Source organism: Procambarus clarkii, chromosome 82, assembly GCF_040958095.1.
Source record: "Procambarus clarkii isolate CNS0578487 chromosome 82, FALCON_Pclarkii_2.0, whole genome shotgun sequence".
In the NCBI taxonomy this organism is placed as follows: Eukaryota; Metazoa; Arthropoda; class Malacostraca; order Decapoda; family Cambaridae; genus Procambarus; species Procambarus clarkii.
This window is the reverse complement of record NC_091231.1, coordinates 7236019-7259649: the sequence shown is the minus strand read 5'-3', so window position 1 is coordinate 7259649 and position 23631 is coordinate 7236019. Positions and strand designations below refer to the sequence as shown.

The 23631-nt window shown below is 45.3% G+C and overlaps 1 protein-coding gene across 1 annotated transcript in view; it reads right to left on the bottom strand.

Moving 5' to 3' along the window:
- Positions 1-19649, bottom strand: part of LOC123764349 (colorectal mutant cancer protein) — an 85365-nt gene extending 65716 nt beyond the window's left edge. The window contains 5 exon segments of the mRNA XM_069316062.1: positions 532-728; positions 1424-1584; positions 12522-12961; positions 12963-13492; positions 19281-19649. Coding sequence (XP_069172163.1) covers positions 532-728; positions 1424-1584; positions 12522-12961; positions 12963-13088 — 924 coding nt within the window. The 5' untranslated portion in view covers positions 13089-13492; positions 19281-19649.
- Positions 19650-23631: the final 3982 nt, after the last annotated feature.

The following is a 23631-nucleotide window of genomic DNA, read 5'->3' as shown; positions in this document are numbered from 1 at the left end:
GCAGAAACGTCTAACTCCCCTGGTTCACCTTACCACCAAATGAGAGGCTTGGTCAGAGACCGGTTCGAGGAGACATCGATTCCCGGAACCAACAAGCAGGTAGATCATTTACGAAACATCTGCATCTTTCCTTATAGTGGCATGGTTTGTTTTTATTAAAACAATCATAACACTGAGGCCTAATCCTGCTCCTGCAACCTACACCCCCTAAACTGAGCTAACCTACACCCCCTAAATTAACCTAACCTACACCCCCTAAATTAACTTACAGTACCGGTTAATTATGCCTTAATATTTAACTTCCATAAATAACTATTTATTTTAGTCTTCAGACTTTAAAATGTAGCCTGTCACCCATTACTTACTTTAAAGACTTAAACAATTGTCGAATCCCTATCTACAACTCAAAGGAATTGAGAGCCTTGACCACGCGTCACTTTGACGTCGAGTGACCTCGACTTACCGTGACCTCGACCCTCGCGTGACCTCGCCCTCGGAGAGTCCTAAGAGAGAGAGATTACCGACACGAACCTTATTGCTGGCTTCGAGGAACCTGGCGCTGGCGAAGTGGGAGGTTGCCTCCGTCGCGCCCTGCCGCCACCTGCCAGGGCGTGCTGTGGAGGGTGTGTCCAGGTGGCGCGCGTGGGGGCGCTCCGGCAAGAGGGAGGGGTCCACGTCACCCCCCTCGGAGCCCCCTGACCATAGCTCCGGGGCCCAGCTCTCTCCACCTGTGTGGGGATGAGGTAGAGACAATACCACCTGGCAATCTCTCTCTCTCTCTCTCTCTCTCTCTCTCTCTCTCTCTCTCTCTCTCTTACCATTCATAATTAATACTCGTAAATGATGTTTACGGAGCTGAAGACCCGACTCCTTTGGGTCATCATTCCCAGGATGATGCAGAACTAATGCGAACAAGCAGGACAGTCGAGAACTGCATGATATCCATGATATCAGAAGCCGGATATCATAGTACCCTTCGAGGATCTGGGAAAAGATGCTTCGAGAAAGCGGCTTGCCACATACGTGTGACCAGTCATTGAGTATGCAGTGCCAACATTGAGACTCCATACTACAAAAAAATGAGAAATGGCAAAGGATGGTAACAAGAGTCGTTAGAGTATTGAAAGGACTACGATACCAGGCAAGGAAAATGAGCTAGCACAGCCTTCTGCAATCCTTTTTGCGCTACCGCTCACAGGATGAGTATGGGGGGGGGCAACAATATTATAACACCTTCACTGTCACAACACAGACACTCACCTTCACTGTCACAACACAGACACTCACCTTCACTGTCACAACACAGACACTCACCTTCACTGTCACAACACAGACACTCACCTTCACTGTCACAACACAGACACTCACCTTCACTGTCACAACACAGACACTCACTTTCACTGTCACAAACACAGACACTCACCTTCACTGCGGATGGCGTTGACTTCGTGAGCGTGGTGGCGGCGAGAGTTGAGGAAAGCCCTGAGAGAGACACGGCCCCGGCGGTCGGCTCCTAGCTCCCGGGCCAGGGTCTCCCCCGACCCGTCCAGGCCAAGCATCTCCAGCACTCCGCACAAGTTGGCGCTGGGAGACATAAACAAGAAAGGTGACTACATATATTACAACATAGGCATGTGTGGATGATGATAGTTATTATACAGTATGGCACCTTAATGCTGCCACTGCTCCTGAGATTGTTCCTGCTATTTGGGCTACTGGTGCTCCTGCTGCTGATACTGAGTGTCCCCTAGAACTTCATTTACAGAAAACCAAATTCTTCACGCCTTTTCAAAGAAAACTAGTTCAGCATTAAACTTTGAATATTTTGAAGCACCTATTTATAATAAAGTAAAGTTATAACTTGATAATAAATTAAAATTATAACTCTGCTTAGAACAAAGGTTCACTTGCCAGTTTACAAGTAGATTATTATTGGAACCGTAATACGCAATCAGATCATCACAAATATCTAGATAACTATCCAGGTGGTTTGAGGAGGGGTTTGGTGTCTCGATGTAATATATTTACTCTGAGAACGGGTTGTGCATACGTGGGTCCTGTGGGCCGCTCGAACTTAGTCTGTTGGAGTAAGTTCTCTCTGGTCAAGCCTGACCCTCAAGCCGGACCTGAGGAGTAGAAGAACTCCTAGAACCCTCTCCAGGTACAGTTCCAAGTACCCTGGGGTGTCCCCCAGTACTAAGAAAGAACACCACCCAGAACCTCCCCCCCCCAGAATAATTATCTTCAGTACGTATTCGCAATTTATGTCTGAAGTAGCTTGTAATATTAAATGGAATGTAATTTTTGCCAATGATAATAACTATTGTATAAAACTTGTGTGGATCCCATCCCATGTTGGAGTTGGAAATCGTGACTTTGTAGATAGATTGGCCAATGAGGCTTGCAGGAAAGAAAACACTGATTATGACTTTGAACTATCTAATGCAATTATTAGAAACATACAAATTAAAGAAATTAATTCAGATTTAGAAGAACTAAGAAATGCCCAGAGACCTGAAGGCTACAATATTAAAAGCTATGACAAGTTTTGTAATAATAGGTATTCGTATGGTCAGCACAGTAACCGGACCAGGCAATGTGATGTAGTCTTTGCGCGAATTCGCCTTGGCTATAGACACATCTGGCAGGTTAGTGAGGCTGAGCCACTACCAGAATACTCAGATTGTAAACTCTGTGATAAACCTTTAATGCATTCACTAGGAACACTATACTATTTGAATGTGAAACCTGTAAAAGACTTTAGACCTCCTGGCCTCTTGTACCACCAACTGTGTAACTATTTCATTGAATCTGGTGTACTGGACGACATCCTAACAATTTATCCAAAATTTGCTTGTCCATTTTAAAGAATGAAGAGCAATTTTATTTATATTATTTTTAACCTGCATTACTTATGAAACCATCCCTGCCCTTGTGTGGCAGTGTACAAGTTATTTTTACATTTTCGTACATTAAAACATTGATTGTAACCATGATATATATGTACTTCAGCCTACAGTTTAGACCTATTGTCCTGTGTATGACCCTCTGTCCTGCGTGACAGTGAATACCAGCATTATCCTCACTCTAATAAGACTTAATTGGAAATCCTCAGATTAGGCAAAATTGTAACTAAATTTTGTCAATAAAGATGTTAATAATAAATAATAAAGTACGTATTCCTAAAGAGGACGTCATTGCCCTCCAGAGCCTCTTTTGGACCCTCTTTTCCCCCTCCCCCTCCTTCGCTGCACTTCCCATGGATCTTTAAGTGGTTCATGACCTCCGGCTCGAGGGGATGGATCCACGACTTCCAACCACACTACCACCCAGCCACACTTCCATGACTCGTTTACATTACCACACTACTTCTCGCTCACTCGTTGGGAAGACGGGACACCACGGGCGTAGCTCTCATCCTGTAACTACACTTAGGTAATTACACTTAGGTAATTACACTTAGGTAATTACACTTAGGTAATTACTCTCGTTCACACTGTCACACACTTTCTCACACTCGCTTACTCTGGCTCACTCTCCTTCACACCAAGTAAACCTGGGATGCAGGGAGCTGGGTGTTGGCCCCAGGTCCGCGCCATCATTCCAGGCGCCGAGTGTTGATCCAAATCTCAACGTAAGGTCTCAAGTTGATTGAATACATTACTACTTCCATATTCCCTTTGGTGACATGCCATTTTGTTTACTCAGAGTGACAGTTAAAGCTAGGGCAATGCAGCTCTCCTCCTCCTTCCTGCTTCTTCCCCCCCCCCCTTTTCTAACATAAACATAGTGACGTCATATCCTCTCCCAGCTTCCCCTTCCACTGACCATGTGGGGCCCGTACCGTCAGCTGTTTCTTGTAAACAAAGCGGCGCACATACTTGCCTGAGCGTCCTCTAAAAGAGGATTTTCTCCATCAGTTTACACAAAGGGAAACACACTAGGCTCCCTCCCTCCCTCCTCCTCGACGCCACTATGTACCTTGGGCCCTCTACACGTCATCCGGTACATGTGCTCTTCTCACTGTCACCGGTACATGCAACCTCCGCATGTCACCGGTACGTGCACCGTTATACTCGTGCACCATGAAGCATACCCGTGCACACTATACCACATGCGCCACCACGAGAGCCTTCGACACACCTCCACACCTGAAGGCTACTGCAGAAACTTGAGAATTAAGCTAGCAATTAGTGATGGACTCTGTATGAGAATACTTTTACATGAGGAAGCCAAAAGTAGTAGTGAGACCGAACACATGAGAATAGCGAGGACCTATGAGGACGTGAGAATGAGGGGAAGTAACGAACACAGTGCCACTATGAACCTTTATTTATTTATATATATATATATATATATATATATATATATATATATATATATATATATATATATATATATATATATATATATATATATTTATATATATATATATATATATATATATATATATATATTTATATATATATATATATATATATATATATATTTATATATATATATATATATATATATATATATATATATATATATATATATATATATATATATATATATGTGCGTGTGTGTGTGTGTGTGTGTGTATATCACGAAAATAAACACGTGATTAAAAATGTGACAATGTCAGACCACGGAGGAAAAATGAAACAGGAATTTCCTTAAGTACTTCCGTATATTAATACATCTTCAGAAGGAGTGTATACACTCCTTCTGAAGATGTATTAATATACGAAAGTACTTAAGGAAATTCCTGTTTCATTTTTCCTCCGTGGTCTGACATTGTCATATATATATACCTCTATTTTTTTAGGGACGTGAGTGTTATTTTACTCAGCGACACCCTTTTCTCTTATTATATATGAACCATCGGAAATGCATCTGAGGTGCTGTGTGGCACACTCTCTCTCTCTCCCTCTCCTCTCCCTCTCCTCTCCCTCTCTCTCTCTCTCTCTCTCTCTCTCTCTCTCTCTCTCTCTCTCTCTCTCCTCTCTCCCTCTCTCCCTCTCTCCCTCTCTCCTCTCTCCCTCACTCCCTCACTCCCTCACTCCCTCACTCCCTCACTCCCTCACTCCCTCACTCCCTCCCTTCCTCACCCCTCACCCCTCACCCCTCACCCCTCACCGCCTTCCCTCACCTCATCCCCGCCACTCGTCGCAAGTTGAGGACGCACATAATGGCGACGCCAAAAGGAAAAGTTTCTAGCCTAAAAGGTGATTAGCGCGGGGGAACAAACCTGAAGGTCGAGAGGGAAGAGGGAAGGAATGATGATGGAGAGGGGAACGGGAATGATGATGGAGAGGGGAACGGGAATGATGATGGAAGGAATGAAGGGGGAGGGGGGGGTAATGGCGTCCAATTGACGGGTGGAGGGGGGGGGAGGATTGTATTTGCAACAAGGCGGAAGCAGAGGAAAATGGTCTGCACGGTTTTGAATTGTGGAGGTGAAAGGTGTGGTCAGGGAGGTGAAGGGTGTGGTCAGGGTGGTGAAGGGTGTGGTCAGGGAGGTGAAGGGTGTGGTCAGGGTGGTGAAGGGTGTGGTCAGGGAGGTGAAGGGTGTGGTCAGGGAGGTGAAGGGTGTGGTCAGGGTGGTGAAGGGTGTGGTCAGGGAGGTGAAGGGTGTGGTCAGGGAGGTGAAGGGTATGGTCAGGGAGGTGAAGGGTGTGGTCAGGGTGGTGAAGGGTGTGGTCAGGGAGGTGAAGGGTGTGGTCAGGGTGGTGAAGGGTGTGGTCAGGGTGGTGAAGGGTGTGGTCAGGGAGGTGAAGGGTGTGGTCAGGGTGGTGAAGGGTGTGGTCAGGGAGGTGAAGGGTGTGGTCAGGGAGGTGAAGGGTATGGTCAGGGAGGTGAAGGGTGTGGTCAGGGAGGTGAAGGGTGTGGTCAGGGAGGTGAAGGGTATGGTCAGGGAGGTGAAGGGTGTGGTCAGGGTGGTGAAGGGTGTGGTCAGGGAGGTGAAGGGTGTGGTCAGGGTGGTGAAGGGTGTGGTCAGGGTGGTGAAGGGTGTGGTCAGGGAGGTGAAGGGTGTGGTCAGGGTGGTGAAGGGTGTGGTCAGGGAGGTGAAGGGTGTGGTCAGGGAGGTGAAGGGTATGGTCAGGGAGGTGAAGGGTGTGGTCAGGGTGGTGAAGGGTGTGGTCAGGGAGGTGAAGGGTGTGGTCAGGGTGGTGAAGGGTGTGGTCAGGGAGGTGAAGGGTGTGGTCAGGGAGGTGAAGGGTGTGGTCAGGGAGGTGAAGGGTATGGTCAGGGAGGTGAAGGGTGTGGTCAGGGAGGTGAAGGGTGTGGTCAGGGAGGTGAAGGGTGTGGTCAGGGTGGTGAAGGGTGTGGTCAGGGAGGTGAAGGGTGTGGTCAGGGTGGTGAAGGGTGTGGTCAGGGAGGTGAAGGGTGTGGTCAGGGTGGTGAAGGGTGTGGTCAGGGAGGTGAAGGGTGTGGTCAGGGTGGTGAAGGGTGTGGTCAGGGAGGTGAAGGGTGTGGTCAGGGTGGTGAAGGGTGTGGTCAGGGTGGTGAAGGGTGTGGTCAGGGTGGTGAAGGGTGTGGTCAGGGAGGTAGGAGAGGGTGTTTAGAGTCTTCGCCCCTCACTGACTGACCATGTGGACAGAACTCTGTCACTCTTCACATCTTACATCTTGTGTTCTGGTATACACTTCCGTCTTCTCTCTTCTTCCCTTCCTTTCCTACCTCCCTCCTTATTTCCTTCACTTTTCTCCCTCGTTTCTTTCATTTCCCCTATCCATCCTGTCTTATCTCGTTCATTTTCCTACCCTCCCTCTCTCTTATATTCGTACATTTCCATCCCTCCCTTCCTCTCTCTCTCTCTCTCTCTCTCTCTCTCTCTCTCTCTCTCTCTCTCTCTCTCTCTCTCTCTCTCTCTCTCACTCACTCACTCACTCATTCCATTTCCCCCTCCGCCCCCACACTCCCACCACTATTTAAAGTGGGGATACCCAAAACAATGGTACTTGCTCCCTGAACAGCTTTTCTTATATTGATTATTGGTTTCCTTCTTCAGGCCCTAAAGGTCTTGGTAGGGGCGTCCTGGAGAGGTACGGTGAGGGGGGTCGGTCCTGATGGGGGTCTTTGTGGTGGTAATGGTAGGGAGGCCCTGGGAAAAGGGGGTCCTTGGGTATTTTTTAATGTTACGGTAGGTAGGGGTCGGTAGAACTCCGAAGCGCTAGGCTGCTGTTTATAGCAATAACAACATTTGAGTGGGAAGTTTCGATGCTCGTAAACTGTTTAATGTTAACAAAGCCGCCAAATATTAAGAAAAGACGTACAGGTTCGAAAATGCGTAAATGGTTGTTGAATCCTGGCCCCCCTGGTGAAGGTCTTGGCATGAGGCCTGAAGAGCGTGTCTGGATACCCAGCAACACCAAAAGGTTTTCACCACGGGGGTTGAGACGAGATGGACTCCAGACTCATCATAACATTCTGGGAGCCAACGACGATAACAAAGGGTCCGGGACTCCTGAAAATAAGTTTCAGCGCACACACAATCACAAGAAGTTATGTAATCAAAGTACTAGTGCAGACGGCACATAAAAGTTGTATTAGGGACAATAGCAAAGATGCCAACTCCATAAGAGGATCTCGTCCCGTCCGTGAAAGAGTTTAGGAGTCCCAGTGTTGGTGGAAATGTTCAGGCACTTCAGGACAGTGGAGGGTAAAGGATATTTACTCTATGAATTAGGACTTGACAAAATTTAACGATCTGGACTTTTGCATGGGAGGTAAAGTAGGCACCAGATGAGGAAAAAACACACTTATGGAGGACGACCCCCTATGAAAGCGTACCATTCTCATAGTAAAAAGATTGCCAAACCGAGCACGCACGAGACGACGGAACAGGTTAAATTGTGACGCAGCCGGGAGTGGCGACACTGGAGGGGCCCTGCCAAGTATCCAAGACAATACCACCCAGGCAGTCTGCTAATGATCACCGGTTTCAACATGGAATCTCCAGACTGGCAAAGAACGAGACGCCCCAGAGCGTCTGGGGCGTACACATGCTTGTACAGGCAAAGCGCCAGGACGATGAAGGATCGAGGCTGAACCTAACCAATACATGCAACAAACATAATCTAGTTTAGACAACACCAAAGAACCTTACCTTGCGGTTACCTCGCGTTGGTTCTGAGGATCAACGTCCCCGAGGAATCGGTCTCTTACCAGGCCTCATGGCTGGAGGCGCTATCAAAGATCCCATCGTTTTCTATATGCAATCAAACCATCACCAGAGATGTCCTGACTAGGAGCCCCACACATAATCAAGAGATACGACAATAGAACATTCGACATATCACCACACACCTAACACTCATCCAAATGTCAAAAGCGAGCCTACACTGACGTGTGTCCGGACACCCTCAAGGCTAACACAACACCTGCTGTCCAAACCGACATCGACTGGGTAATCTCTATTGACTTTATTGCTCACAACATTGAAGATGTTCTGAGCTTCAACAAAACCAGACGCGTCAGGCCCAATGAAATTGCAAACTGAACTCTAGGAGTTAAATTTTCAACTTCCCTCCGAAGTGAAGAAGAGGAAAGATGCACGGATGCGTTCCAAAAGGCATGTTATCTAAAAACTAATCCACAATATCGGTCACAGATAACCTTCCAGTTGCGCAGTCTCTCCCTCATACCGTGACGTCAGTGATCATTCATGCTACACAATAAAATCTATAATATTAATCATAGATATTTAGATTTCCCTGCTCTTTGGACTTCAAGGCTTTTTTCCCCATTCAGAATACGAATAATCAAGTCAGTCCGCCGAATGTGAGGTTTCAAAGACCAAAAGTCGATAACCGAAGGAGGTAAGGCCGTTCACCTTCAAAGCCATTGTAATAATCCCGTTTTCCTTAGCACAACAGGACAGCTTGTTGTCCTGAAATATTCATATATCGGTCTTATCTTCAAGCGCGTGGAGAATTTTGCTTGCATGTACTCACCTAGTTACTCACCTAGTTGTGTTTGCTGGGGTTGAGCTTTAGCTCTTTGGTCCCGCCTCTCAACTGTCAGTCAACTGGTGTACAGATTGCTGAACCTACTGGGCTCTATCATATCTACATTTGAAACTGCGTATGGAGTCAACCTCCACCACATCACTGCCTAATGCATTCAAATTGCTAACTATTCTGACACTGATTTCCCTGTTCCTTTATCTGGAAATCTCCCTTTCCCTTATCATGTGTAAGATAAGCAGGGGCAAGAACCCGGTTGGCGGCATCATGGGCCTGCGGGCCGCTCCAAGCAACAGCCTGTTGAACCAAGCTCTCTCAAGTCAAACCTGGGCCCCGGGCCAGGATTGGGGAGTAGAAGAACTCCGAGAACCCCGTCCAGGTACAATCCAGGTACCATCAGCACGAGAAGCTATAGTCGTCGACAGATGGCAGTGTTCAGCACGTGTTGATTCGAGACTACGCCACCACTAAGACTGAGATCATCTGAAATTCTAGAAAGTAACAGGTGCTGGCCAGTGTCGGGACTAGGCTAGGTTTCAGGCGACCAGGCTGTCACTATGACTATATAGCACTTGTAAGGTGCATGGCGGTCCTGTAGTACATTGGTCTACGTCCTCAACCCACATTCTGAATCGTGGGATCGATTCCCCAGGATAGGCACAAATGGTTGGGCACGTTTCATTTCACCTGGTTGATGGGGTTCTGGGAGTTCTTCTACTCCCCGAGCCCGGCCCGAGGCCAGGCTTGACTTGTGAGAGTTTGGTCCTAATGCCTCTGTTGACCTAACAGAATATAGGTACCCAGGAGTTAGGCAACTGTTGTGGGTTCCATCCTGGGGGGGAGGAGTCGAACTAGCAGGGGGTGGGATCATGATAAAAGCCTATGAACACGTTTCAATAAAAGAAAATCAAAGACTAGACGACCCGACCTACCCGGGTCTTGGACGGTTGAAAGACAATAAGTTCCATCAATATACGGAATAAAGTAATACAGAAATAGTAATATTATTTTTAATATAGGGATTTATGCCTTGGTCCATGTGATGAAACTGCGTCCAGTTAACAGCGCCAAGTATCATAACACTGAAACGGGTTAGGGTAAACTGTGCAATTTACCAGGTACTGACACCGGTTAGGGTAAACAGCGCAGTGTTAAGTCGCCGCTGAGTTAACTCTCAGTTCTTTGGCAGTTATGAGAACTAATTCTAAATTAGTTCGTTCGTTCTCGTTCTCTCACTCTTTCGTTCTCGCACTCTTTCGTTCTCGTTCTCTCACTCTTTCGTTCTCGTTCTCTCACTCTTTCGTTCTCGTTCTCTCACTCTTTCGTTCTCGTTCTCTCACTCTTTCGTTCTCGTTCTCTCACTCTTTCGTTCTCGTTCTCTCACTCTTTCGTTCTCGTTCTCTCACTCTTTCGTTCTCGTTCTCTCTCTCTTTCGTTCGTTCTCGTTCTCGTCTCTCTCTCTCTCTCTCTCTCTCTCTCTCTCTCTCTCTCTCTCTCTCTCTCTCATCGGACAACCTCCAGTCTCATCACACCTCCTCTAGCTCCTCTCACCCCTCTTAAATCATCATGCACCTCCACTAGCTTGCCCCCGCCCCCGCCCCTCCTAAGTCCCCCTCTTCTTACTCAAATCTTCCCCTTCAACTCTTCTCTAGCTCCCCTTCATCAGCCTCCTCCTCCCACGTCCAGCACCCTCGTTCGTCCTTCTCAATCCCTCACCCCTCATACTCATCCAGCCCTCAAGCGCTATTCCGGCCCATCTCGTCCTCATCCGTCATCCAGCCCTCAAACACTGTTCCACCCTTCTCGCCCTTACCTCTAACCCAGCATTCAACCCCTGTCCCCCCCACCTCGTCCCAGCCTTATAACAATAAAGGTTGACATACTATCATATGCCAGATGTTCTGAGCTGCCATGCAACCTCTTCAAGATTTTATCTAGGATGTCTTAACGAGGGGGCGTGTGGATGGCATCCGACCAACAACCCGTTCTCGCACTTTCGTACAGTCAATATTGACTTACTAAATAAGTGCATATATGACAAACTAATTTATTGTGAATATTTTAGTTTACCTTGAAAAGCTTCATAGAAAACACCGACCTTACCTAATCTTCTTAGTATGTTAAGATAAGCATCTTATTGCCTCGTAATTACAATTATTACTTAACCAATTATCCGACCAGACAGTGGTCCGTACCCCTCTAACAACCCATCCCCCCCCCCCCCCAGCATGTCATAGAATAGTCTCAGCCTAAATTCAACCTTCTATCCTAATAAAACTAAAAACCTGCGAATCCAAGCAACCCATCTTAACATATAGAGTCCGATGCCAAAAAATAAACAGATATTTGTAAGCCATTACTTTCCTTAATGCGTTGCGTTGGTTAGGAAAAGGCAAAAAAAAATTCAACGAAAAAAATGTTGAGAGGACGGGATTGCCGTTGTCAACCCCAGGAGACCGGTAACGCTACAAGGTACTCTGCGACACAGTGCAGCACAGGGCTGTGGCGCGGGTCTCGACTCCCTCACATACAAGCACTCTGGGACTCTTCAAGGGCCACTGTGGCGGCATTCAAATACCCCACTTTCCAGGAATGGGAACATACAGCGATCCTAGTGAGTGTGAGGTTAGCAGCTTACATTCTTTTATTCTTAGTGGCTTTGCAAGATTGTAATTACTATTCTATGTATCCTCACAATCCCAATGTACCTTCTTGTATATATATATATATAAATAATAAAGAAATAAAATAAATACTGCTATGTCTGCGTTGTTTGAGGCGACTAAACTCTCATATGCTTTGACTACGCGGTAGCCTAACGATGGCTTAAGGACGATAACTGCAATAAACTCTATGGTAGGTAAAGATTCTGGTAGTAAAGATTAAGGAGTGTAACAAGGGTTATAATTACCAACACGTAGCCAGGAAGGACGAAACTGACACACTTCCGTTTTCTGTTTTGGGTCCTATGGTAGATTAGGATAAGGCACTTTAATACGAGTGTCTTGACGCTTGGAAACCTTAGGAGGACAGGCTAGATGAACATCTTGGGCGCAATTAATAATAATAAACATATATAATAATATAGTTATTATGGCTCACCATCGTTATCAAAACAGACGGTCCTCCTAAGGTTCCCCAACGTCAGGAAACTGTCGTACTAAAAGTGCCCATATTCTAACTTAACAGAAAACGAGACACATTAAATTATATAGTACGTTATGTATCCCTCTCATTCAGTGGCGGAATGTTTAGCGGAACTTTACATTCGACGAGGAAACACAGAGACTCTGTGTCGTGACCAGCTACCATCAATTGTTGTTTGTTGAGGTGGTTAAAAAAAACTTGGCAAAGTATTGCCTGCAACCTGGTCGCTACTGTCCAGTTAATTTAGCATTTGATTAAAACTAATGAGATCACGTGACAAATCAAATAAAAAAGACTACAGCCTATCCGATACAGTCCTCAATCCAAGAAGTGGCCTTCAGACAAAGTAAAATTGTGAATTTCTTATGAGTATCGTAACAATTTATAAATCCCAACCCGCAAGTGTCAACAAAGACTCACCTGGTGATATAGCCGTCGCCATCAGTGTCGCAGGCGTTGAAGAGAGCCTTCATCTGCTCCATCTCCTCCGACCCACCAGAGTCAGGAGAGGTCATGTGATCCCCACCCGCATGCTGCTGCTGCTGTTGTTCCCAGTAGACTGGAGCACAGGTCGTGGGCGACAGTGGTTGGTGCTCCCACCAACACCTCTCTGATGGAGATGGACACCCTGATGATGTCATTATCCGTGGAGAGACATTGCCGCCAGGGTCGTCTGCTTGAGGCATCTTTACCCGCCTGTGTATGGCAGGGGGAATTTGGGTCTTGCGTCTCTCCGGCAGAGGTGGCGGTGGGGTTTCCCAACCGCGTCTGGCTACAGTACGAGGCTTTGTTGAACGTATGTCTCCGCCTGGCGACGCAGTCTCGAAGATCGGGTCAGAAGGCACGAAGTCCGATGATGAATGGGCATCCTGAAGAAGATTCGACCCCTGGGGGAGAGGATGCCGGAGAGAACGACCTGTCGCAGCAGTCGTCGTCGCAGGTACAGGCGCACGACCGCTGGCTGTCTCCACTACCCATGAACGACATGTCGCTCCGATCATCTGCCCCCTCGCAGATGGCTTCTGGCCTCGCTCTCACATCATCCTACTTGAGGTATGCAGCAGCCACAGACAGTGGTATGTGAGAGCCCAGAGAGTGCACGGTGCTCTGTGAGCCCCAGAGAGTGTACAGTGTTCTGTCAGCTCATCCCTGCAGCCACTAGGAGGCAGAGGGCAGTGACGACGCCGCAGTGATCAGCGAGGATCATATCAACTCTGGTTGTTGTAGTGAAACCCTCGACGCCCATCACTCCCTCACTCCACACTCCTGCAGTCGCTCACTCCCTCACTCCACACTCCTGCAGTCGCTCACTCCCTCACTCCACACTCCTGCAGTTGCTCACTCCCTCACTCCACACTCCTGCAGTCGCTCACTCCACACTGTATCCGTCCCTGAAAAATAGGCCACAATAAAATGGCACAATTCAAATAAAGGTTAAGTAAAAAATACATTAAAGGCAGTAATGCAAAATACTCCTAGTTAAATGTTATGATTGACAGCAGTCAAATTACATTATTATAAATGGCAATACACAAAATTGTGATGTACAAGTTTTATTCTTTATGATTGTTTACAATACCTAAAACACAGTAACATGGGACAAAACGGACAACCGTGAGAAATTAAATTCTCCCTTATTATAATAAAGTGCTTGTGACTACCAACACACACGCACAAGCCATCAAAAAATAATTGTATTTTCAACTAGTATTGAGGAATCATGGCTTCTTAGGTGAGGTTTGGATTAGAATGGAATAGGTTTAATTAGGTTATAATAGGTTTGATTATATTAGGATAGGTTAGGCTAGGCTAGTTAGGTTAGGTTTGATTTCATTAGGATAGGCTATTACAGGTTGGGCTAGATGGAGCGTAGGGGGCTAAAATATATTTCCAACATTATAATTGGAATCTAAATAACATAGCAATGGTGCTGTGTTATTTACCTTTTGTCGTTAAATACCTTTTAGGGCAAACGGTACTTGAAATATATTGGTGAGGTTGTAGTATAACCACCTCATTACGAGTACACGAGCTACAAACACTCATAAAATTAAACATATTGCCTAAACGAAAAGAAGATAAGAACCTGTTTTATTCAGCTAAACGGAACCATTTCATTGGAATTTTACCAGAAGTCGATTTAGAGAACTCTACCCCAACAGTCCTGGCTAAAGGCTAGGCTTTCCTGACGATTGTTTGGGATCATGAGGCTGTTTGTCTTAAACACCGAGGCCCATATAACCATCACCATCAGGCTGATTAGTTACCTCCAGCACAAACTTGTCGAGTTGCTTCGTCAATTAAAGGCTTCAGCGTTTACTTGCTCCAACAATAATTCACTGTTGCGGGGGTCAGAGTCGTGGACCTCCAATATTGCAGCTGTTTGCATTAGGTCTTCAAACTATACTTAAAAGTTGTGCTTGGGGTTACTCTACACCATCCCTCTTACTCCAGTATGAAGTAATTTAACTGTGCAGTTTTGTAACCCGACCTTAAAAAGTATTTTGCATGTATGTCCTGTATCATGGAATATATCTGTCTGCACTCCAAAGAATACAATTGGACCTAGGTTCTTATCCTGGCCGGGAAGGATTGACTAGGCGAAAATCCCAAACTGTACGCCTCTGTTCATCAAGCAGGGATTGGGAACCTGGTTCTTAACCGATTAGTGGATTGTATTCTAGGGAAAGTAGTAGGTAAGGGTTACCATGAGCTATGAGAAGGCAAAGCTAGCTCTCGGCCTGCTGAAAGGTCAGCAATTGTCTGTTCCTGTATCCACCTGTGTAGAAAAAAGAGAGACAAGGAAAGAGAGAGAGAGAGTATGAAGGGCCTGAGCACGACCTTGACTGAGAACACCCGCCTCCCAGCTGGTCCCAGAGGAAGTGTCCCGGTTGTGAAGCAAAGCTCCACTCCGTCTCGCACACCATACATATCTCTTAAATATTCCACAATACAAACGCCTCTAACTACCGTTCTCAACACCGCAAACTCCTCCATCTACCGTCCTCCACACCACAAACGCCTCCAGCCCCCGCTCTCCATATCACAAATGCCTCCAACCACCATCCTCCACAGCATAAACGCTTCCAGCCATCGTTGTCCACACTACAAACGCCTCCAGCCCCCCCGTCCTCCACACTGCAAACACTCGTCAACGAACGACATCCACCACTCATGGATATGCAGGAGCACACCCCGCCAGGTTCTGGGAACGTGACCTACAACTTGTGGGGAAGGATGGCCATCGGAGACTAAAAAATACTGAGGGAAGCAAGCAGAACAGATCGGGAAAGAGAAGGGAGGGAAGGAAACATAAAATTGGGGTATCAAAAGGAAGAGAGGCGAAACCGACTCCGATAAAGCGAAAAATAACCCAAACTCTTAAATAATAGCACATATACTGAATGTGGGCGCCGTGTGTACAAAATATGGGCTGTGGCTTCCAAAAGAAGTCCTGACGTTTTACTACTGCTATTTTAAAGGGCATGACAAAGAATGTAAGAATCTAAATTAACCTCTCCTTGGCCGAATACTGTATTATCAATGCTAGGAAAATAATAGCAATTTTTAGCCTAACGTAACACGCATGTATATTATTAGGCCCTGCAGAGGTTAGGTTAGGTTGAGTTGGGATAGACTTGGTTAGGTTAGGTTGAGTTAGGTTGGGTTAGGTTGTTGCATTTGTGTTCATGCCCGTGAAGGAAGATAAGTCGAGTAAAGGGGGAAACAATCAACCGAGATGAAAGGGAGTAATTAAGGTCACACCGAGAAAAATCACATTAACAAAACTAAGGTAAGATAGAGATACGGGAAGAGGGATGTCAAGTATAAATAAAATACAGGACAACTTCCCCTCTCGCCCCTACGGTGGGGCAGGATTCATGACCCATGTACGAAATCTGTGCGTCTCTCTTGAATCATAGCGGCATTGTTCCCAAATTTGTTTACCCAGAAATTTGCTTGTTGTCTATGTTTACCCAGAACCTTGGGTTCTGACGCTTCGAAAGTCGTAATCCGTTCAATAAATGTAAACAAAGCCGCCATGATTAAGGAAAGATGTACAGGTTTCGTAAGTGGCCTCCTTGCCATATCTTCCCAACAGATACCAGAGTCATCAGGTGACACCAGGATTATCTGCAGATGCCACGGTCATTTGGGTATATCACGCTCATCACGGAATATCATGCTCATCACGGTATACCACGCTCATCTAGATCTAGGGAGACCAGGGACATTCGGGATTCTAGAGGGTCATCAGGATATATCAGGGTCATCTGGGTATACCAGGATCATCTGAAGAAGCAGCAGCATGCTCCGGAAAGGTGCAGTGTCCAAAGGAGGCAGGGGCAGTGTGTACAGAGAAGGCAGGGGATGGCAGTGTGAACCAAGAAGGCAGGGGAGAGATGGCAGTGTATGTAAAGAAGGCAGGAGGGGGTGATGGCAGTGTATGCAAAGAAGGCAGGAGGGTGATGGCAGAAAGTTCATTTCCCGGGGGAGCGAGGCAGGTAATCACAGGTAAACACCATTATCACCCGGATATTGGGCTGCTTCATCGCCCTACCTCCAGGCTCTCACCTCACATCCCTCCTCCTCCTCCTCCTCCTTATCCTTCTCTCTATCCTCCGTCCTCCCCTCTTCCTCCCTATTTTGCTCCCTTCGTCTTTTTCAGTATTCTTTTCGTCCTCTTTCATGTTCTCTCTTCTCCGCCGCTTCCTCCTCCTCCTCTTCTCCACAAACACACACACAACGGGCTGATGTTGCAATGTCAGCTTGTGCTTCTCGAGAGGAATTCATGAATAATTGGGTCAGTTCTCGTGTTACTAGGTGTAAGGGAGCATCTGTCAGGCAAGAAACAGAGGGTCAGAGTGAGGTGAGTGTGTTGCTGCCCGTTCTTCTATAATGAAAGTTCTTATAGTAACGATGTGGTCGATAGTACAAATATATATCGTTGATGGACCACCAGAAAGTAGACTTTTGTATTACTAAATCTGGACAAACCTGAAAAAGTTTTGTATATTTATGTTGCTAATAAAACCTATCCTAACCATCCTAGGCCTAATACATTCTGTCTGAGGCCTAATGTAGTTCATATATGTGTTATACTAGACCTAGGAATATTTAAGTTAGGTTTTAGCTTTATTTTTCCGGACTGTGTACAAAAAAGTACAAAAAGTGGCTTACTGGGGCTCCATTACTACATATTGGTACGATCGACCACATAGTAATAAAAAAGTACTGTCCAAACAAGTGGATGGGTTGGAGAGTTCATATTGTCAGTGTTGAAACTTGTTTTTAATCAACGTTAACGATCAGACACAAACACAGAAATGTTTATATTCATGTATGAAAACGATGCAAAGTTAATGAGATATTAAGGCTGGTTGATCATGAGATAATTTAAGAGGTTCAAGATTCACTTCAAAGAAGGTCTGAGAAGCAGCAACTGGAATGTAACTGGAGAATCAAAAGGGTTTTGGTAGTACAGTTGGGCTCGTTCTCGATTGTCAGTCGGGAATCCACGGGCAGGACAGAAATGGCTGGGCACGTTTCCTTTCACCTAATGTCTATGTTTACCTAAGAGTAAATAAGTGCCCAAGAGTTTCAACTGTTGTGGGGGTTGCATCCTAGAAAAGGTTCGACCTTGAGAGGACCTTGATATAAACCTTAAAGACATATATTCACACAGTCTGCCTGTACCCACCACAACGAAATATTATTATTTCTTTATGAAGACAGTAGCAGGGGCAAGAAAACCTGAGGTGGCAACTTACGGTCTCAGAGAAGTAGCTAAGAGGTCGATATAGCCTCAACCCTGACGCACGAGGTACAAATTAGCCTAGCATGAAAAGTCTGTTGAATAGGGTATGCAAAACTGGCAATTTTTTCGAATAGCATTTCGGAACCAAGATAAGGAAACCTCTGGCATACAACATACAATATTTGTGAGACCCAACTTTATGCAGCCCCCAGCATGGAATCCCAATGTAGAAATACAAGATGAATTGTATTTCATAGAGATAAACATACTAATTTACATATAAGAAGAGTAAATATATTAACCAATCGAAAGCTAGAAATGCTGGGCTTAAGAGCAAAAAACTCCCCACGTAAGCACATCTAGGTGAGAACTTACCTACTTTTGTTGGTAGGTGAGAACACCTACACACATGAAGATACTCGCTCATAATCTTTCATTTAACTGTCTTCACATTAAAACCAACTGTCGTCGACATTTCTCACGTCTCATAGATTTTCAAAAGAACCTCACTTTTCACGACAGCAAGTTCAAGTTCAAGTATGTTTATTGAGACAAGAAAGAAATACATCTCAAAGGGATAGAGTAGCTTAGGCTATTTCTACCCCCCCCCCCTCACGACAGTAACCCCTAAAAGCCAACTTAAATAGGCTATTCACGACTGAGACAATCAATATACAAATATTGTATAGCAACACCATGACACATTCTATAATCTAAATCGAAAATTTGTGCATAAAAAATGCAGTAGAATTTTCACACAATAAATAAAACGATAAAGCACATTTAGAGGATGATTCAGCGTGCCTCCCCCCCCCCCCGTCAACTCACCTGATGTCTTCCTCACCTGTCAGCTCACCTAATGTCTTCCTCACCTGTCAGCTCACCTGATGTCTTCCTCACCTGTCAGCTCACCTGATGTCTTCCTCACCTGTCAGCTCACCTGATGTCTTCCTCACCTGTCAGCTCACCTGATGTCTTCCTCACCTGTCAGCTCACCTGATGTCTTCCTCACCTGTCAGCTCACCTGATGTCTTCCTCACCTGTCAGCTCACCTGATGTCTTCCTCACCTGTCAGCTCACCTGATGTCTTCCTCACCTGTCAGCTCACCTGATGTCTTCCTCACCTGTCAGCTCACCTGATGTCTTCCCCGCCTGCTCGCTCACCTGAAGCCTTTTCCCTTCCCCCACCTGCTCGCTCACCTGATGTCTCCCCCCACCTGTCCACCAAATATTCACTTCTTAAATCCTCCTTTTCACCAGCGGACATGGAGGTGATGTTTACATCTTAGACGAAAATGATAAACCTCCGTTCACGCAGTAACACGCCGCACGCGCTTCAGCCTCGGTATCCCTATGGTTTACTAGTAGAGTACCCCCATGGTATACTAGTAGAGTACCCCCATGGTATACTAGTAGAGTACCTCATGGTATACAAGTAGAGTACGTTGCCAGTATTTGGGCGAGCTGTCTGTACGGGGTGCTTTAAGGGCGGGGGAGCTTGAGAGGCCACCGTCCAGGGGGTTCAAGCACTCACACGGCTGAGAACACGCGCAAGCACGACGCTACCTCGGCCAGGTGACACGCACTCTCTCGCTGCTGGCCACGGCCGCAGACACGCACTCGCGGGCTCCACGGCACCACTGACTGCTGCTGAGGATAAACCCGACGTGTTGGCCCGACCTCTTGCCCCCCTCCGGTTGCCATTTGAGCTATTTTTCCCTGGTACATATTCGCCATCTGTAGCCTCTGCCACGGCCCCGGTGTTCACAGCGGGACTTGTATTGCTTCTCACTCCCCTCATGGCTTCAAGGCTTGGTAACTATATACTCAAACACCTGTTCTGCAGATGTAAACACCCAGGTCTCAAGGGGTTTGACTGCAATGGAAGAAAGCCATGTATAAAATATGCGAGCTGCATGTAGGCTTTAAGAATATTTCTTAGTTGTATTTTACACTATATATCATGGTATCAGGCGAGCAAATTACTCATGTCTAGGCACTAACAACTCGTTGGAACGCCGATGGAAAAGGGGTGCCAGCACTGGGTCTCTTAATTAACAAACAATTAAGATGCTCCTGAGAACAAATGCCGCGCAGCACCATCAAATGTATTTCCCCTGAGACACGCTCCACTATTCAAGAAAACATGTGTTTACATTTCACCCAGGACCAGGGGGGAAGAGAGACGTCCCTTCGTCATCGTCCTCAGTGCTCCGCCAGTTGCTTGGAAACTATACGAACGCATTATTGTAAACAAATCCTAAATAATGAAAGGTTCGGGAGGGGGGGGGGGGTGTTCTGGTCGGCATGGAGGTGCCGGGGGTCGCTGCTGGGGAGGACAGGTTCCATGTCTCAAGGACGAGTTGGAGCCTTGTTGACGGGTTGGTATAGCACCGTCTGTCTGCCTTTCACACACATCTGCCCCCCTCCTCTCCTCTTCTACCACACAATCATTTATGGCAGCTCTTCCTACCTCTGATAGCTGTTCATTTGCTGTGTCAGTTGACAGTTCCGTGTGTTCACATGAAGTGTTTAATAATTTGAACTAGGTACCCCACAGGGAGGTGTGCTGAGCTCTACCTTATTTAATATTTTAATAAATACGCTGGTAAACTCTGTGCCTAGCAAACCCAACGTGCACATCATTAACTACGCTGATGATATAATAATAACACATACCACTGGGTATATATTAACACGCAAGACACTCTTAACTCTGCATTAAACTCGTGTCAGCACCTATGTTTAGTCATCTCAGCAGAGGAAACAAAGTTACTAAATAGGCGTTGACCTAGGCAGGGAGGAGCTTTCGCAAGATGCAACTGTACTCCCCTAGTTGTGCTTGCAGGGGGGGCTGAGCTTTGACTCTTTGGTCCCGCCTCTCGATTGTCACTCAACTGGTGTACTATAGTGGCTCCCAGCTTGACTACGTAAACACATTCAAATACCTTGGCCTTGAGGTGCCACTGTATGGTCCTATTGTAATTAAACTCTGTTGTCGGTATAATGAGAGAGGCTCAGAGCTCTCAAGGCTATTGCAGGTTATCATTCAGACTATGGTGCCAATGTCAGAATTGTCAAAATGGTGTACCTTGTATACACCAGATCTTTAGTGGCATATGCTGCACCTCTGCTTGTTTTGGTGTCTGAAAAAAAGATTGAAGGTCTTGAAAAATTGCAGAACGAAGCCTTGAGGATTATCCTTGGGTGCCCTCGTACCATACATATATATATATATATATATATATATATATATATATATATATATATATATATATATATATATATATATATATATATATATATATATATATATATATGAATAGTCACGGGCATGAATAGTCTGAGTGTTGCAATGATGAAGATCAAGTCACCCAAGAGGTGGCACAGGCATGAATAACCCGTAAACCGGTAAAGTTTTGTTGTAGCAGTCTAAGCAGGTTTCAGAAACCTTATAGATCGAGTGTTATATTATGTAAATAGTCAGGCAGATCGAGCAATATTCAAAAATTCAAATTCAAATGTTTATTCAGGTAAAGTACATACATATAGGGTGTGATACAAATATTGATGAATTTATAGATAGAGCTAGTACATACAATGCCTAAAGCCACTATTACGCAAAGCGTTTCGGGCAGAAACGAATTCCAGTTAGTTATTCCAGATGTATTAAGATCATCAGCATTAAACATAAGAAGAACATAAGAACATAAGAACAAAGGTAACTGCAGAAGGCCTATTGGCCCATACGAGGCAGCTCCTATTCTATAACCACCCAATCCCACTCATATACTTGTCCAACCCGTGCTTGAAACAATCGAGGGACCCCACCTCCACAATGTTACGCGGCAATTGGTTCCACAAATCAACAACCCTGTTACTGAACCAGTATTTACCCAAGTCTTTCCTAAATCTAAACTTATCCAATTTATATCCATTGTTTCGTGTTCTGTCCTGTGTTGATACTTTTAATACCCTATTAATATCCCCCCGGTTATGTCCATTCATCCACTTGTAAACCTCTATCATGTCACCCCTAACTCTTCGCCTTTCCAGTGAATGCAACTTAAGCTTTGTTAATCTTTCTTCATATGAAAGATTTCTAATTTGGGGAATTAACTTAGTCATCCTACGCTGGACACGTTCAAGTGAATTTATATCCATTCTATAATATGGCGACCAAAACTGAACTGCATAATCTAAATGGGGCCTAACTAGAGCAAGATATAGCTTGAGAACCACACCAGGTGTCTTGTTACTAACGCTGCGATTAATAAATCCAAGTGTCCGATTTGCCTTATTACGAACATTTATGCATTGATCCTTTTGTTTTAAATTCTTACTAATCATAACTCCCAGATCCCTTTCGCAATCCGACTTCGCAATCACAACACCATCTAGCTCGTATCTTGTAACTCTATCATCATTACCTAACCTCAGAACTTTACATTTATCAGCATTAAACTGCATCTGCCAATCCTTTGACCATTTCAAAACCCTATCTAGATCAACTTGAAGTGATAGTGAGTCCTCCTCCGAATTAATTTCCCTACCGATTTTCGTATCATCGGCAAATTTGCAAATGTTGCTACTCAAACCTGAATCTAAATCATTTATATATATTATAAACAACAGAGGTCCCAGGACAGAGCCTTGAGGCACTCCACTTACAACATTTTCCCACTCTGACTTGATTCCATTTATACTAACTCTCTGTTTCCTTTGGTATAGCCATGCCCTAATCCAGCTTAATATAGCACCCCCAATACCATGAGACTCTATTTTTTTAATCAGTCTTTCATGTGGCACTGTATCAAAAGCTTTGCTAAAGTCAAGGTATACAACATCGCAATCCTTACCACTATCAACTGCCTCAACAATGCTAGCACACACTGGCACACACATCTAAGACTGCAGGTCACCCGGGGATTTATAAAACTTGAAAGCGAAGTCGCTCTTTTATTTCCCGGGTATGTTGTCGGAGGTAATTAAGTACGTCAAAACTTGCTCTAATTGCCAGAGGAGTGTTGATTCTTTACTCTAAACTGATGTTAATTACATAGGTACTTCAGCAAGATTGATTATTCATTATAATATTGAGTATTACATTAATTTCTCTACTTTACGTGAACTAATAAACAAGGCGGAGTCTTGAAGTAGAGGGAGGGTGAAGGTGTGGGAGGGGGGAGGCCAGCCTCTTGCTGGCTGGTGTTGCCAGTTCTTACATGAGTCGTCTGCCTTTGGCCGAAAGGAGATTTGATTTTTTATTCATAAATGACGTTAAACTAATCTAAGTACTTGACAAAAGAGGTTATTAATTACAGTGTTGCTATAATACATGTAGTTCTCTCAATTGATAATTTAAATACAAGGAACGATGGCAATGCTTGACTCCACACCTACGCTCTAATTCCTTAGGGATGAACCCTTTCCAATTTTTCAGGTAAAATCACCCTCTGACTCCACATATTGGATTACATTCATGTATCCAATATAATACCAGATCTATAAGCTTTCTAAAACCCGCTTAGACTGTTACGATTGATTGATAAAAATTAGGTCACCCAAGAGGTGGCACGGGCGTGAATAACCCATAAACACTAGACTTACGATTGATTGATTAAGTCACCCAAGAGGTGGCACGGGCATGAATAGCCCGTACAAGTAGACTGTTACTTGTTTGTTGTTGTTTCAGATTTAGCTACTCAGAACGAAGTGTCCATGTAGCACGGGCAATGGTGAGCCCGTAATTGAGTTCGGTTATTCGCGATA